A 15,191-nucleotide genomic window follows, 5' to 3' on the forward strand; every position below is an offset into this window, starting at 1 on the left:
GCCAGGGGCGCACCGAGATTCCCTGTGCGGTTCCCAACACTTCTGGATGTTTGAAATTTTTTGAAACGAAAGGTCACAAGGGAACCTTCCCACACTCCGACCAGGGCTCGCAGGCCACACGGGCTCAGCAGTGACCTTTGCTAAATGCTGCCGGAAGAAGTAACCCAGTCTTGCACAGACTCCCCAGACCGAAAAGGGGAGGCTCCCCCAGGGAGGCCCCGTCACAGGAAAGCATCAGACGACAGAGCCCCGGGGGCAGCTCCTCGCTCGGCCTCACACAGGCTGGGCGCACCGGAGGTAGCCAACGCCGGGGGCCGCTCCCACCCCGTCCCTTCCGCCCGGGGGGCCTGTGCCCGCGGCACCCCACTTACAGCCCGTGGCTCGCCGCTGCCCCGGGACCAGCCGGCCGGGGCCTCCAGGCCGTGCAGCCTCTGGGTCTGCTTCAGCTGGTTGAGCGAGGGCTTCAGCTGGGCGGTCCCCACGGTCTTGCTCGTCCACTCGTCCACCAGCTTGTGCAGGTCGTCGGTGAAGGTGCCCCTCTTGTTGTTGCTGTTGTTCGCCTGCGCCTGGACGGGCAGCGTGGGCGGGGGGCCCGGCTCCGGGCCCAGGCTGCTGGTGGAGGACCCTGGGGAAGCACACACAGGCCAGGCTGGCGTCACTGCACGGCCCCCCCGGCCAGCTGTGCTCAGTCATGCACACAGCGGTCTTGCTTAGGCCAGGCAGCACCTTGCTTCAGGAGATGGTCTGCATTTGGGGGCCCATGTGCCAGTTTTAGACGGGCCACAGGGGACCAGGCTATGCCAGGCAGCTGGGCCTAAAGACAGGTCCCAAGCAGCTGGCAGGCTTACTCAGCCCCCGCCCTGTGCCCACACGGCCCGGAGCCGTATGTGAGGGAGCTCAGAAAACGGGGCGAAGTCCCGAGGCCGCTGGGTTTGAACACAAGGACTCCAGGGAAACATGTCGATGCCGTGGGCTGAGCGCCCAGCCCACGGCAGCCCCTGCTGCCCACCCAGCAAGGGCAAGTGCGAAAGAGGCTGGGTTGCCAGTAGGGCTGTGAAGAGTGGTAGTGGCTTAGTGCTTAGAATTAGGACGCAAGACGCACACTGCGCCTCCCTCACCAGCACAGACAGAGGAGCTGGTGCGAGAGGGTGCAGGTGCTCAGAGCCTTCGGCCGTGGGCCCCCGCGTTCGGAGGCATCGGGGGGGCAAAGCCAGGAGGCCGCGCCGGCAGCCAGGCCTGGGGACTGCGGCTCGGGTGGAGCGTGCCGAAGGCAACACGCTGGCCCACCTCACTGGAAGACTGTTTTTAGATGACCGAATGGGGCTTTTTAATTCTTAAATCGTGCCCCCGCCCCCACCACGTACAGTTTCTGGTTGGCAATTCTGAATAAGCCAATTAAAAACGTTCCTGCATTAAAAAAAAATAGCATAATGACCATCTCTTCAAACAAGCCATTACAAAATGCAGTTACAGTAGCTAGCGATGGAAAAGCAGAGACACCGTTAAACATCAGTGATGGAATTTACGTACACAGAGCTATTTCTACATGAATGTTTCAGCCAGAAATGAAAAAAGGAGGAAAAATAGTGTCAGGGGAGGGTGGCGGGCGGCCAGGTGAACTGATCCCCATCTCGTCCTGGGCATCGCTCCTCGGGGACATTCATCACTTCAAGGACATACGCATTCCTACGGTTTTGGAAAAGGAGCCAATTAATGATTGCGAATGTGTGGACGTTCCGGGCGAGGAGAGTGCGTCGGCCGGCCGGGACACGCAGACTCTAGGAGCTATGGAGACGTGAGGGGGCCCCCGGGGGTCACCTTCCCTCCAGGCCGAGGGAAAGCGGCGCCCTGGGTGGTGGGCGCGGAGCATGCGCATGCCTGCTGCGGACCCCGGACGCGCACTAGCCACAGGAAAGCCCATGCGATGGTGAGCGGACAAGGGGTAAAAACCCGATAATTACGACTGCTGTGCTCTTTGCCTAGGCAGAGGCGCTTCAGGGCCGACCCTGCAAGGGAAGAAGAAACGACACAAGACCACAGGGTCAGGCAGGACAGCACACACGGCGGACAGGCCGCCACACTAAGCACAAGTCATCAGTGTGCAAGGAGGAGCAGAGGCCAGCGCTTCAGAGAGGGGACTGGCCACCTGGGCTAACCGGGAGGCCCCAAGTCAGTGTGCGGGTTCACGTGAACTTCGCCAAGGGGCAGCGGTGTAGGACCAGGCCCCAAGCTTCAGGTAGAAGTGAGTGTGTGTCTCAAAGCGTATTCAAGAAAAAAAAGAAAAGAAAAAAAACAACAAAAAAGCAAAGCACACCACTTGGTTTTTAAACAGAAGGCTTTTGCAGCCCCCTGCAGAGCGGGGCAGAAAACCCGCTCAAAGTCAGCCAGGAGGCCTCGTGGGGGCTTGGTTCTCCAGGTGCAAAAAGATACATTGTTTTGCAGGTTTGAGGCCAATCCCAGATCCCAGGCGGCTTCCCTGACCTGACCTGGCGGACACAGAGGGGAGGTACGAGGGAACCTATCGACAGAGGGGGCCGTCAGGGCTGCACCCCCGTTTCTGCAGCGCTGCTGCCTCCCCTGGTAGCCCACGCCCACCAGGACAGGCTGGCCTGTCACTAGACCACCACTGGGCGCCAGGCCCTGCAGTCCCAGAGGCTGTCTGTGGTATAGGGCACCTCCTGATGGGCAGTGCCCACCTGGAGGGCAGACAAGCTGGCCCTTCAGAGAGCTGGGCAGACACAACGGGATGGGCAAGGACGGCCCAGGAGTCCCCAAGGTCACCCAGCAAGGCTGCACTAGCAGACAGGCTGTGCTCCCGCCCCAGCCCTTTGCCAGAGCAGGACACTCCCGGAGGGCGCCCTGCACCCTTGCCAGGGAAGGTAAGACGCCGCCCCTGTGTGTGAGGAGAGTGCAAGGGCTGGCTCAGGCTCCAGCCGGGCTGTTCTCATTTCAGTCTGCCCCGGGTGCTCAGAGGCTGGTGCAGGGAGAGGGCGGTGATGTTCCGGTGAGGTCTGCAATGTGCAGGTGAAAACAAAAGGGCCGCACAGGAGTGCTCCAGGCCAGGGGTCCGAGGCAGCAGTGAAGGGCCTTGGCCGGTCTGTGTCCCGACAGGGAATCCAGCTGCCGGGCGCACAGGGCCCTCCGGGATCCCCACAGCCTGAGGCGCCGAGCGGGGCACCGGGTGCGGCACGGCCTGTCCGGCTGGATCCGGCAGTTGCAGTCCCCTCTGGGTCTCTGCAGCCCCAGGACATGGGATCAGTTGGCCAGCCAGGTCCCCACAGCCTGACAGCAGAGTCCCTGCCATCCCGTGCCAGGAACACGCAGGCAGCCCCAGGAGCTGCTGCTGGGAACCTCCAGAGGAAGGACGCCTCGGCCTGCGATCAGGGCCCCAGTCCTCGGTGGGGACCCGGGGCCATCAGCCACCAGACCCCGTGCTCGTAACTGGAGAGCAACACTGGCCACAGAGGCCTCCACATCCTCACCAGACACGACCCATAGTGACCAGAGCACAGACTCCCTGCCCTCCAGGTGAACCTTTAAACAAAACCCGACTGGATTCGGCGCCCTTCACACCAGACTCACGCCAGACAGCACAGTGCAGAGCTGCGGCCAAGCCCCGGCCGTAGGTGTGATGTCCGGGCCACACTCCCACCACATCCCCGTCTGTCTTCCGGCGTCCCGCGTCTCCTCCCCAGTGCCTGTGCCTTGCCCTTGAAGCCCACCCCACAGATGGCTGACGGATGCGCCTCCACCCAGCCCTGCTCACTCCCCCTCCGCCAGGCTACACGGCAGCACTGTGAGGGTGCTGGGGACGCATGCGACCCAAGGGAAACTCACGGGGGACATGAGGGCTGGTCTCCCTCCCTCCAGGACTACTATCCTTAGCCAAGGTCTTAGGAAGAACTGGCTTCGAGGCCCCAGAACTACCTGGGGACGCTTCTGGGGGGTCAGGGGTGGAGGTGGAGAGCCACGTGGCCTTTCCCAGCTGTTGGGAGAATGTTCCCCCAGGCTTTGGGTGGGCAACACACACAGCCTGGGATGTCCCCGTGCCCTGCCCTCACGCTGCGCACATCTACAGGAGTCCCCGTCCCACCGGGCCAGGCGTCTCAGCGTCCCAGGCCCACCCCAGGCCTCCTGCAGGACCGACCCCCCCCCCCCCGCCCCGCTCTGGCATGGATGACCGGCCCCACCAGCCCGGCCGGCCTCCCCCCCCCCTTCTCGCCAGGCTGCCAGGCAGATGCCTCAGATCCGGGGGCATCTGCCACGGACGGACAGCTTCAGTGGCCGGGGCCCAGGGGCCGTCCCCGCACTTGCTGTTTACCACAGCGTTCAAAACCCCCGACGAGGCTCAGGAGGAGTTGCGGGGGCAGCGGCCGCCCTGCCTGCCCCGTGACCAGAGGAACGCCCCCGACCCGTGGGCCTCCCCCGGGACGGGCAGCGCTGGACACCTGGATCTGGTACTAGAAACGAAGTGAGCAAACAGCACCAAAATGCCACTTGCGGTTTCTTTGGAATGAGCCACCAGGTCCTCACACTGCTGAGCAAAGTGTCAAAACTTGTCCGTGAAGCATGAAATGGGACACGTCCTGGCTCTGTCCTGCCCTGGGGTGACTGCCCCAGGGACAGCCCAACCTGAGAGGCCTCTGTGGGTGCCCTTCCCTACAAGAAAGCCCTCTCCCACACCCCTGCAGTGGGTCCTCACAGGGAAGGTGAGGGCAGGGCCCGGGCAGCCACAAGAGTGGCAGCCTCCTCGGGGGCCCGGAGACAGACTTGCTGGGGCACGGACGACAGGCTAACGGACATGTGAGAACAAAACAAGGACCCCAAAGCTCCGTGTGCGGAGAGGCTCCAGAAGTATCAACCCCCGAGTCCGGTCAGGCGGGCGGGAGCCAGAGGGAAGGTGGGCCACGAGGTCTGACAGCAGCTTCTGACCTCCAGACGCTTCTGCGACCCGACCGCAGCCTCTGAATCCCCAGACACGCTCCCTGAGTTTCCCCAAACCTTCCGTTGGCCACAAGGAGGGGTCTGTGCGCAGGGCTTCGTCCCGCTGTGCTGCTGTGGGCCCTTCCCCCCCAGCAGTGCGCTTGTGCCCACCCACGGCGGCGCCCAGGATTCACTCTCTGCACGCCCTCCCTCCCGGGCCTGCACGCCTTTCCCACAAAGGGTTCCCTCCTTGTCACCTGCAGCTGCCTGCAGCTCCGCCCCTGCTCATCTCTGACCCAGCCTCCATGCTCTCGTGGTCTCTGTCATACAATTGGAGATCTTTCTGTACTTCAGAACTTAACACAGATTTTGTTTTTCTAGAGCCTGGTCTCCTGTTTGGTGCCAGGCCACAAATAGAACACCTCTGACTTCGTCTCTTCCTGCAGGCCAGGCGAGCTGAGCCCGCCCCCTGCAGCCGGCCTGGATTCCAGAGACCAGGACCCCAGGGCAGGCCACCCTCAGGGCCTTCCGGTAGCCCCAGGCCTCCGGCCTCCTCTCGGCCACTTCTCAGCCCTCAGGGCTGCGGCCAGGCGCGAAGTTTCCTCCCCAGGGACCCAGCCAGCTCCAGCAGGCTGGGCGGACAGCAGGGTGCTGGGCACGGAAGGGTGCATCTTCACACGTGCCCAGGGCCAGAGCCCGCGGGGGCCACACCTCGGCCAAGACGACAAAGAGCTGAGCCAAGGCGTGAGCGCAGAGGGCCGTTAGGAAAACAGCACCCCAAGTGGGCCCACAGCAGCAGAGACGGCCTGACTGGCTGGCACACGACCACCTGAGATCAGCCCCGCCCAGGCCAGGGGTTCCACCTGCCACCGAGCCATGTCTCATGCTCCTTTCCTTAGCCACACAGGCCGAAATAAAACCTGAGCCATTTGTCCCTGCTGTGCCTCCCAGTCCTATTGACCTTGGAATAATAGTAAAACAAATGAAAACCCTTAAAAAACGAACGCAGAACCACGTGGGCACAAACATGGAGTGGTGGTGACCTCAGGGGAGCACGTGGCACTTGACTGCTCACCCCAGGGCAAGCACCACCCGCTCTGTTCCCAGCAGTGCTGCAGTCAGCTGCGTGACCGGGAGATGCCTGGGGGGGGGGCCAGCCACACGCACTGGGACAGGAAAGAGCCAGTGAGCGAGGCAGGGGGCGGGGTGCCTGGGACCCTGCCCACGCCCGCCCCGCCCCCAGTTCACAAGCACCCTGCAGCTCAGGCGGGGCACCTGTTAGTAGACTGGCCCCCGGGATCTCTGGGAGGTTGTATGCCTCTGCCCTGTCCTGCCTGGGGGAGGGTGACGTGGCCCCTCTGATGGGGATAGATGCCCACTGTGGACGTGGCCTCAGGTCCCAACAAACACAATGTATCTTTATTGTACCAGCAAAAAGCCACGTGCCCTGAACCAGCATTTCCAACCCAATTGATAGCTTAATTTTTGTGTTCAAAAGCAAAAACCTGAAAACCCCATAGCTTTGGATTCATTTTCCAGTTGTCCTGCGGGATGAAGTGATTCTGGACGGCCCTGAGCAGGTATGCCCTTCCCGGACAGGAGTCCTGGGTGCCAGCGGGCCATCCCAGAAGCCTGGGGGCGACCGGGACGGAGGTTTGGGGTGAGCAGAGGCCTGAGGGGCTGTGTGGCCGACCTGGTGTCTGAGGGCAGTGGGAGGACAGGGCACCCCCAGTGAAGTGCTCCAGCTCAAGAGCAGAGGGGCCGGGCCAGAGGGACAGCCACGGCGGAGGCGGGGGCTTTCCGGGGACACTGAGGGAGGCCAGGCCGCCCAGCTGGAGCACCTTTCTCTCAGCCTTTCCACATGCGGGGAGGGGGTGCGGACCTGGTACAGGGGTACACCCCCCCAGGGACCTAGAGCTGTCTCAGCGCACTACATGCATGTCTTCAGAGTCCAGACACGTGTGAAACACACCATGCGTCTGGAGAAGGCCGGGGCTGTCTTTTTGTTGTCGCTGGAACTGGGGACAGCGGACGTATATATGCACCACAATCGCAACAGAAATAAAACTACGTCCAACATAAAAAATAAGAAGTTAAACACAAGTGAGGAGAAAAACGCAGAGCGCTGTGGGGGCCTGGGGGTCGGGCGCCCGAGGCCGGGAGTGGGCAAGCGGCCGCACATGCTTTTAGTGCCGGGCATGAGCCGAGGGCATGCACGGGCGCGTTCTGGGGCCGGGGAGGGGGCAGGGCTCTGTGTGATACTAGATACTAAGTAGGGGACTTCAGTGAGGAGGGGGAGGCAGCCTGCAGAATGTATGGAAGGCAATGAAGACTGGGAGGGGCGGGGAGAAACCAAGGGCCAGGAGGTGATAAAATACGAAGAACAAATACAGACAGATGGACACAGACACGGGTCCACTGAGGAATCGAGCGCGAGGTTTGCTACTAGACTTATAGGTCAGTCTCTCAGACGTTGGGTGGTAAACCGTCCAGCCTGCAAATGAATATAGAGGGAAGAAAACAGAGAGACAGGCATCAAGTACAGTCTCTGGGATTCCGGCCACACACCACCAGCCACACGAGCCTCGTCACTTAGCATCCGCGGTCTGCCTAGCCCAGCCCGGAGGACCGCAGCCGCCGACCACCTAATGCAAAGGAGGCGCCGCTGGAGCAGAGAGAAGCGGCCCCTGGGAGGGCTGCGGGCGGCGGCCACCGCGGCTCCTCTGGACAGAGATGGCGGGGACGGAGCCCCTCCTCGCGCGGCTGCTGCGCCCACGGCCAAGGTGACGAGCATTTCCTCCTCGAGGTAGACTCCCCGCTGGGGGGGGGGGGGCGCCCTCACCCCCCCCTGGCCGTCCCCCCTGACAGAGGGACCCCTGCGTGGCAGTGGGGGCGGGGCGGGGCAGGCCGGGGCCTGGGAACCGGCGCAGAGCACGCACCCCACGTGTGACCAGGCGGCCCGGCGCCTCCCCCGGAGCCGGACGCAGTGAGCCTCGGTGACGGGTGGGCCACCCACGGTCTTCCCTCAAAGGCTACCTCTACTGCTTTTCCTGCTCGAGGGGCCGCGGGCCGACCCCGCGGGGGCCCCGGGCGGCTAGCGCATGCTCCGAGCCGGCAAGCCGGGAATCACCTGGGCCGTGCGCTCCGCCTCCGTCGGCGGCTAAGCCGGAGCAGATGTCCGCAGACAGGGAGGCCCGCACCGAGCAAGGCTGCTGAGTCTGCACTGCCTTCCCGCACGGCTCTGGCGCTGCTGCGGGCCCTGGCCCGGCTGGGGCAGGGTCCTTAGCAGGAGGGGCTCTGCTGCAGTCTGACAAGTGACCTGGGGGGATAAGGGGCGACAGGCAGAGTGAGGCGCTGCGGGCCAGACCGGCCGGCGTGGGCACCTCCGTCCTCCCTGCTCATTGCTGGGTGACCTTGGGGAAGCCGAGTCCCTGCAGGCAGTGGGCACGTGGCCCGGCCACCCTAGCGCGGGGGCAGGAAGATCAGAGAAAATGCCCACAGTCTCCAGGAGTGGCCCGCGACGTGCGAGGACCGCGGCGCACCTGGAGACACACCCCAGGCCTGTGCGCCCTGCTCGCTCTGCCTAGCTTCCACTCAGCGTTAGGAATCACCCTGGAATTCGTGTACTTTGTGTAACTCTTGCAGTTCACGGACACACAGCCTCCGGGTTATCTGTGTCGCCGAGAGGGTGGGGGAGCTCACGGTGCGCTTGCGGCTGGCTTCCCACCCGGCGCACGGGGATCCCAGCTCGCTGCATTTCGGCATCAGGGCCCGGGCGTCCCCCCTTCTCCCTCCCTGAAAGGCGGCTGCTCCACCCCGCCCTTCGGCAGGGGACCCGTGCCTGGGAACCGGCCGGAGGAAGCGGCCCCCAGAGCAGGCCTGGGCACTCAGGCGGGCACGGACACCCGGGCCCTGCGCACCCGCGGAGGCTTCCCCGCTCCGGGGACAGCGGACTCGAGACGTGCCCTCCTGGAGGCGGCGCCTGCCTCCCGCCCGCCCCGTCGGCCCCAGCGCGCTGGCGGCCGGGAGGGCACAGACCTGTGCTGGAGGCCACGACCTTGAGCTGCTGCACCAGCGGGTTGAGCAGCTTCCCAGCCTTCAGCTTGCTCCTGCTCTTCCTCCTGCGGCCGAGGGGCGGGGCCGTGTGGAAGAGGCCCAGGTTGGGGGGCAGGGGCTTGCCCAGGCGGCGGTACAGGGCCTCGATCTCCTGCTTCTGCTGGCTCTGCAGCTCCGAGATCTCCTTCAGGTGCCTGCGGGAGGGGAGCGAGGAAGGGGGTGAGCAGGGGGCGCTGGGGCAGATGGACCGCGTGGAGGGCACAGGGGCATTGAGCACTTCCGGTCTCCGTCAGGACCGAGTGGGCCCCACTGGGGGTCTCCTGCATGAACACCCCCAACACCACCAAGGGGTACGAGGAAGAGCCCGGGGATTCGGGCATTCAGGTGGCTAGACTCGTGAGCTGCCGCTCTGAGCGGCTGGGGAGCAGGGCATGAAAAACCCCACACCGTTGCGCTCAAGCCTGCGGGGAGAGAAAGCACTCGGCGCTCAGAATGGACAGGCTGTCTCAGCCCTTCTGGCAGATAAATGTCACTTCCTTTGGGGGGGGCGGGGAGGACTGTAGGCGAGGCACAGAGAAGGATGCCCACGTGAGCAAGGTTGGGGACTCCCAGTGCAGACACCCCCCCCACCCCAGCTACACAGGTGTAAAGCTGCTGTGAGGACAAAGCTCTATTACTGACTGTGGACAATGGAAGTTTCTAGAACAAGCCAGAGAAGGACCCTCCCTTGGGGACCCGCTGACCCAGCCCCCAGCCACTGCTCACTTGCCCATTCACCCGCCTGCAACTCTGGGCCTCATGCCAGCCCTTCAGACGTCTGATGCGCCTGGCTGCCCCGGCGGGGGCCCGCCCCTCACCCACACCCCTGACCCATCTTCTGCTGTGTGGGTGGAGGAGCAGGGGCAACCTCCCCACGCACCTCTTCTCTTCAATGCCTGCCAGTCCTCAGAGACCTGACCCTACCCGGCTAAGTGCTGCTGCATCAAGGTAGCTTCTGAAGGGGTGATCTTCAGAAGAGGTGAAACTGAAGGGGAGGGGAGTGACTGAGGAGGACCCAGGGGAGACCCCGGGTCCGAGGAGCCTGCCCAAGGGCCCGCAGCAGGTGCCTCAAAGCTCAGGGCCCCTCCCCAGGCAAGAGCCTAGACTCGTTACCAGATTTCCCTTCCTCAGACAACCCCAATTCCTCTCCCGGATGAACCTCTGGAACTCCCCCCACCCCACGCCAGGCCACTTTCCCCGGCGCCCCTACACAGCTCTCCCTCCGAGAGGGCAGCTGCCTCTTGGTTCCCCTTATTGCTGTGGCCCGCAGGCTCCCAGGGTGACCGCCCCCACGTGAGTGTGTACGGAGCAGGCCCCCCACATGCCCTGCAAGGTCACCCCATCCCCGGACCTAGCCCCTCCCTGCGCGCCTCCCAATCCAGGGACCGCTGAGTGCTGGCACTCAGCTCTCCTATGGCTGGCCCTGATTCAGTGGCTGGAGCAAGTGGGGGGCGGGGGGGGGGGCGCGCAAGTGGGAGGAGAGTGAGGTGGGGCAGGGCAGGGGCGGGACTGGGTGCAGGTGGGAGCAGGGTAGGGGTGGACAGTGCAGGCAGAGGTAGGGGGGAGTGGGGTGGGGCCAGGGCAGGAGTGGGGAGGGGACCTTGCTGACCGCCCCCCGCCCCCAGGGCCTGCACGCCCAGCGGAAGGAATAATGAGCCCACAGAGGCCTGGGGTCCCTCCCTCCAGCATCTGCTGCTGCTGCGCAGCATCCCCAACACAGTGGGGCAAGTCACACGCGCTGGCGGAGACGGCGAGCCTCCCGAGGGCTACGGCACAGGCAGCGCCCCCCCACACCGGAGCAGGGGGACAGGCTTAGCTGTGGCAGTTCCCGGAGCCGCCCCCGGGGCCGGCCCATCGGGACCTACTTCTCCCGCAGACTCTGCAGCTCCTTCCGGATGTCGGCGTCCTCGAGCTCCGAGTCATTGTCGCTGCTGATGTAGGACGACTGGGAGTGGAAGGAGGTCACACTGATGGTGGGCACCTTCACGCGGACCCTGCCGGGCGTCTCCGGGCCCGGGGAGCCGGCCCGTGGGGACCTGTGCAGGAAGGCAGCGGCCTTCTTCACCAAGTCGCTGGCCACGCCGCCACCGCTGGGCAGGGAGGCGTGCTTCTGCACGGGGGGCTGCCTGCGTGGACACTCGTCCCCGGAGTCGCTGGACACCGGCTCGCCCGCGCCGACCTCGATGGAGGAGGCTGTCTGCGCGCGCCGCATGGCCAGCTTCACGTCGGGGCTGTGGGGGGCCTCCTCCAGGTACACGTCCGGCGGCGCTGAGTACCGCAGGCTATGCGGGGAGCCCAGGGTCCACTCGTCCTGCGTGCTGACCACCGAGAACCGGCCCACGGTTTTGACTGGTGAGCTGCCCTCCTGCTGTGCTGGACGCTTCTGGGGGGACCCTGAGGCCAGAGTGCCCTGCGTTTGCAGGTGGCTGGCCCGGTGGTCCTCGGTCAGCGTCCCCAGTGTGGGCTTGGCTGAGGTTTCCGCCGGGACCCCACTGCTCCGGTCTGGGGGCTCCAGGGGTGCAGGGAAAGCAGAAGCAGGGGCATCCTGGACAAGGAGTGGAAAGGAGAAGTTTCCACCACACACCCACAGAGGAAACCCCACCAACCAGCCCGGCGCCCGGGAGGGCACTCCTAACCTGGGGGGCACTTGGCGCCGTGGGCAAATCTGAAGCAATCTCTTGGCTCAAGGACGATTCTGCTGTAGGAACGTCACACTTGTTACTCAGTCGGCACGGAGAACAAGGCAGGAGAAGGTGTCCTCCAGCTGAATCACATCAGTGGAAGGGCAGCCCCCCACCCAGGGAAAGGGGGCTGCCCGGCGTGTGCTCAGCAGCTAGGAAAACTACAAATACTCCAAGATGTCCTGACCCCGTTTCTTCTTAGGAGACACCCAATAACCCGGAAAAGGGAGGAGGGTTCAGTGTGACCCCTCTCAGGGCCCCGTGCCCTCCTGCTCCGGAGCCTGGGGTACTGCCCTACCCTCTGCACACCTGACGGCCATCACCTGTGCCACCTGTCCCTTCTAATACCTGACAGTGCCAATCTATGTCACAGGTCATCTCTGCACACCTGCTGTCACCACCGTCTCGCCTGTCATCTCTAAACACCTGAAGGCCTCCCCGCCAAATCCAATGATAAAAGGGTCCTCCATCCATACGGCCAGTTCTTAACCCTACGGCTCAGCGTCCAGGTAAGGCCCACGTCATCTGACACTGTCTCGGCCTCCCCGTCCTCAGAGCGTGGACGCAGCGTGCTTCTGCTGACCCTTCCCAGGGCCGCTGAGCGGCGGGCAGAAGGAGCGGACGCTCGGGAGGCTGGCCCGAGCTGAGGCCCACGCCCGGCGGAAGCGCGGGGCAGGCAGAGGCTGTGACGGCCCACAGCCAGACTGACGTGCTTGCCGCAGGGACGAGAGCTCTGGGGAGACGCAGACCCAAATGTCACACCCCCCTAACCCACAGGTAATGCCTGATGCCCCCCTCATGTCCCTGCAGTGAGGAGTTCACCCTCTCTTTGCATACCTCCAGGCACGGGGGTTCACTCTACACTCCCGCTATTTCTGGACAGCTCTGACCTCCGGAAATGCTTACCATGTTCCCTTCGAGTCCCCCCCCACAAGCTCTGCACTCTGGGGAGGCGTGGATTTGGGAGTGGCTACAGCATCCGAAGCCCCCGAAGGGACCCATGGGATGCTTCTCACGTGCAGAGGTCGGAAGAGGGAGCGGGCGCTCAGGGACAGTGTCTTGCTTTCTCCCCCAGAGAGTTCCTGCTTCACCTCTCGACCCTGTTTCCCAGGTAAAGTGCTACCGCTTCTGATCCCGGTGCAGGCTGTCCGCATCCCTCGACAGCGTGACACCCACGAATGCGGTGTCTAGGGACCCGACAGGCCACTCCCCTCCTCTGTAACCCGGGGGCCTCACCTGCCGCTGACAAACCCTGGTCCCACCACAAGACCAGCTGCACCTTCACCTCGCTGAGCTCCCGAGAAACCCCACCTCAGAAGGTCGGACCGAGCCCCCTGGGCTGACACACAGGTGTCCAGGTAACGAACCGTGCACGCAGAGACGTGCAGCGCTCAGGACGCTGGGAGGAAGCCTCAGGCGGCAGCTTCCACAAACCTGCGGGAAGCTCTCAGCCCCAGCCCTGCATTCGACCGAAACAACCTCCCTCGTCATGTGGCCTGAAGAACACAGGGCTCGGGGATGTCGGCCAGAGCGGGCAGAGAGCACCGGGCGGCCGGACAGTCCCAGGCCACAGTCTGACACCGGCTGTCTCCACGACGGCCTTTCTCACCTTGGGGCGCGAGCCCAGGGTCTGTTAGAACACGGTGGGCTTTAACTACGGCAGAGCGACGGGCTCCCACCAGGCCTGAGTCCCACCCAAGACGCTACAGGGATGAAGGGTAGAGATGCAGGAAGCACCTCGAAAGCACTGGGGGTCTGGCGAGTGACCTGGGGGTCGTTACCTGTCATTGGCGAGGACCCAGCCTGCTCCACTGTGGCCCCCGGCCCAGGGGCGGTTTCGGACTTTCCCAGCTGGTGGCAGAAAGAGCTGTCAGTCTCTCCTGTTGACACGTGGAGTGACCTGCAGACCTCCATACAAAGGCCGGGCTCCTCCCCAGGCCACCTGAGCCGGTCCTGTCCCGGCCCTACACACACTCCCGAAGTCCCCAGACGAGCCACTTTTGTACGACAGGGGTGTGGGCCTCTGAGTGCAGGATGGCCATGGCCAAGTGAGGCAGGTCTGTGTGCCTGGGGTGCCGGCCACCCCGGTGGGGCCAGGACTTACCACAGGCTGGGACTCCAGGGTCAAGTCTCGGTCCCCCGTGTCCCCGGGGGTCCCGGCCGAGGCTGAGGAAGCGGGCACGTGCTCCTGGTAGAGCAGAGTTCGCAGCTTCTCATCCAGGCTCTTGATGGTGCTGTCCACAAAACCCACCCTGGGGGGCGGCCCCTCCCCATCTGACTCCAAGGCTGAGGTTGGCTGGGGGGCCACGGTGGGCCCCAGTGGGGGGCTGGGGAGCTGGGAGGTGGCCAGGCCAATGGCCCCCACCACAGCGGGTAACGGGGGTAGGGCCTGGCTCGGGGTGGGCTGAGGGGTCCCAGCGGGGGCGCTGGGTGTAGGGGCCAGAGCCTGCAAGGGCTCACCCTGAACTGTAGCCTCCCTGGCTGAGGTGGGCTCTCCCAAACCTGAGGGGTAGCGGGGGGCCTCAGGAGGCGGGGCACAAGGCCCCCCACCTGCACCCAGGCGTTGTGCAGAAAGCTGGGTGTCTTGAGTCTCTGCCGGTGGCTGGGGGGTCTCGCGCTCACTGGCCATCCCCTGAGACACCCCTGGGCCCCCTGCCTGCACAGCAGTCCCCACTGTGGGCTCTGGCTTGGGGCTGGCGGCTGCGGCCGCGTCCTGGGGCGGAGCGGTCACAGGAGGAGAGGATGGCAGCAGAGGGGCTGGTGTGCCACCGGGGGTGTCCCTGGGGCCTGCTTGGCTCAGATGCTGTGGACTGGCTGGGAAGCTGGATTTTTCCTTTAAGGACAGCTGGTCTTTGCAGGGTGCCGTGTCTAGAAGAAATAGGGAAAATGCCTCTGTACCAGCTGACTCTGGTCCTACGCACCTGACACTCCCCTGGCCAGAAAGATGCTTCCCACGACCTGCAGACCCCACGCGCCAGCCTCCCACGGTCCTGCAGCCGCCAGGCTTCTCCCCTCAGGCCTGCCCCCGCCTTGCCCCCTCCGCTGCACCAGCACACCCACCCCTGCCCTCCGGATTTTCAGGAGCCCTCAGCCCTCAGGTGCACCGGAGAAGCCTGGGGGGCGAGGGGGGCACGAAAACCAGGCTCCGGTGTCCTTCCCACCGGCCTGTCCACAAACTCGGAAGATGAACTTACAAAAGCAGAGTGCCCACGGAGGGAGCCCCACACGCCCCGCTGCCCAGTGGGAGCAGGACCCTCCCGCGAACGGCCTCTGATACGGTCAGGAGCCACACTGTGTCCCCGGGAAAGGCGCCGGGGAGGAGCCCTGGGAGCCAAGCGCGGGGCCTCCCAGAGCTGCCATGCGCTCCCGAGCCCGGGAACACGCGCGGGCGCCGCAGGGCCTGCCTCCCCGGCCGACTTCTCCTCTGAGCCTCCTTTTCTTTACTTAAAACTGCACCAGACTAAAACGAAAAGCTCACACACACACACACAC

At 64.4% G+C, this 15,191-nt stretch overlaps 1 protein-coding gene across 1 annotated transcript in view; it reads right to left on the bottom strand.

Moving 5' to 3' along the window:
- WNK2 (WNK lysine deficient protein kinase 2) overlaps positions 1-15,191 on the bottom strand; it is a 106,403-nt gene that overhangs the window by 11,224 nt on the left and 79,988 nt on the right. The window contains exons 20-28 of the mRNA XM_029919702.1: positions 13,804-14,567; positions 13,481-13,550; positions 11,655-11,716; positions 10,884-11,563; positions 8,962-9,173; positions 8,054-8,242; positions 7,319-7,417; positions 1,962-2,006; positions 372-625 (exon numbers count right to left, since the gene is read on the bottom strand). Coding sequence (XP_029775562.1) covers positions 372-625; positions 1,962-2,006; positions 7,319-7,417; positions 8,054-8,242; positions 8,962-9,173; positions 10,884-11,563; positions 11,655-11,716; positions 13,481-13,550; positions 13,804-14,567 — 2,375 coding nt within the window. The remainder of the gene's footprint in view (positions 1-371; positions 626-1,961; positions 2,007-7,318; positions 7,418-8,053; positions 8,243-8,961; positions 9,174-10,883; positions 11,564-11,654; positions 11,717-13,480; positions 13,551-13,803; positions 14,568-15,191) is intronic.

Source organism: Suricata suricatta, chromosome 13, assembly GCF_006229205.1.
Source record: "Suricata suricatta isolate VVHF042 chromosome 13, meerkat_22Aug2017_6uvM2_HiC, whole genome shotgun sequence".
NCBI classification, from domain to species: Eukaryota; Metazoa; Chordata; class Mammalia; order Carnivora; family Herpestidae; genus Suricata; species Suricata suricatta.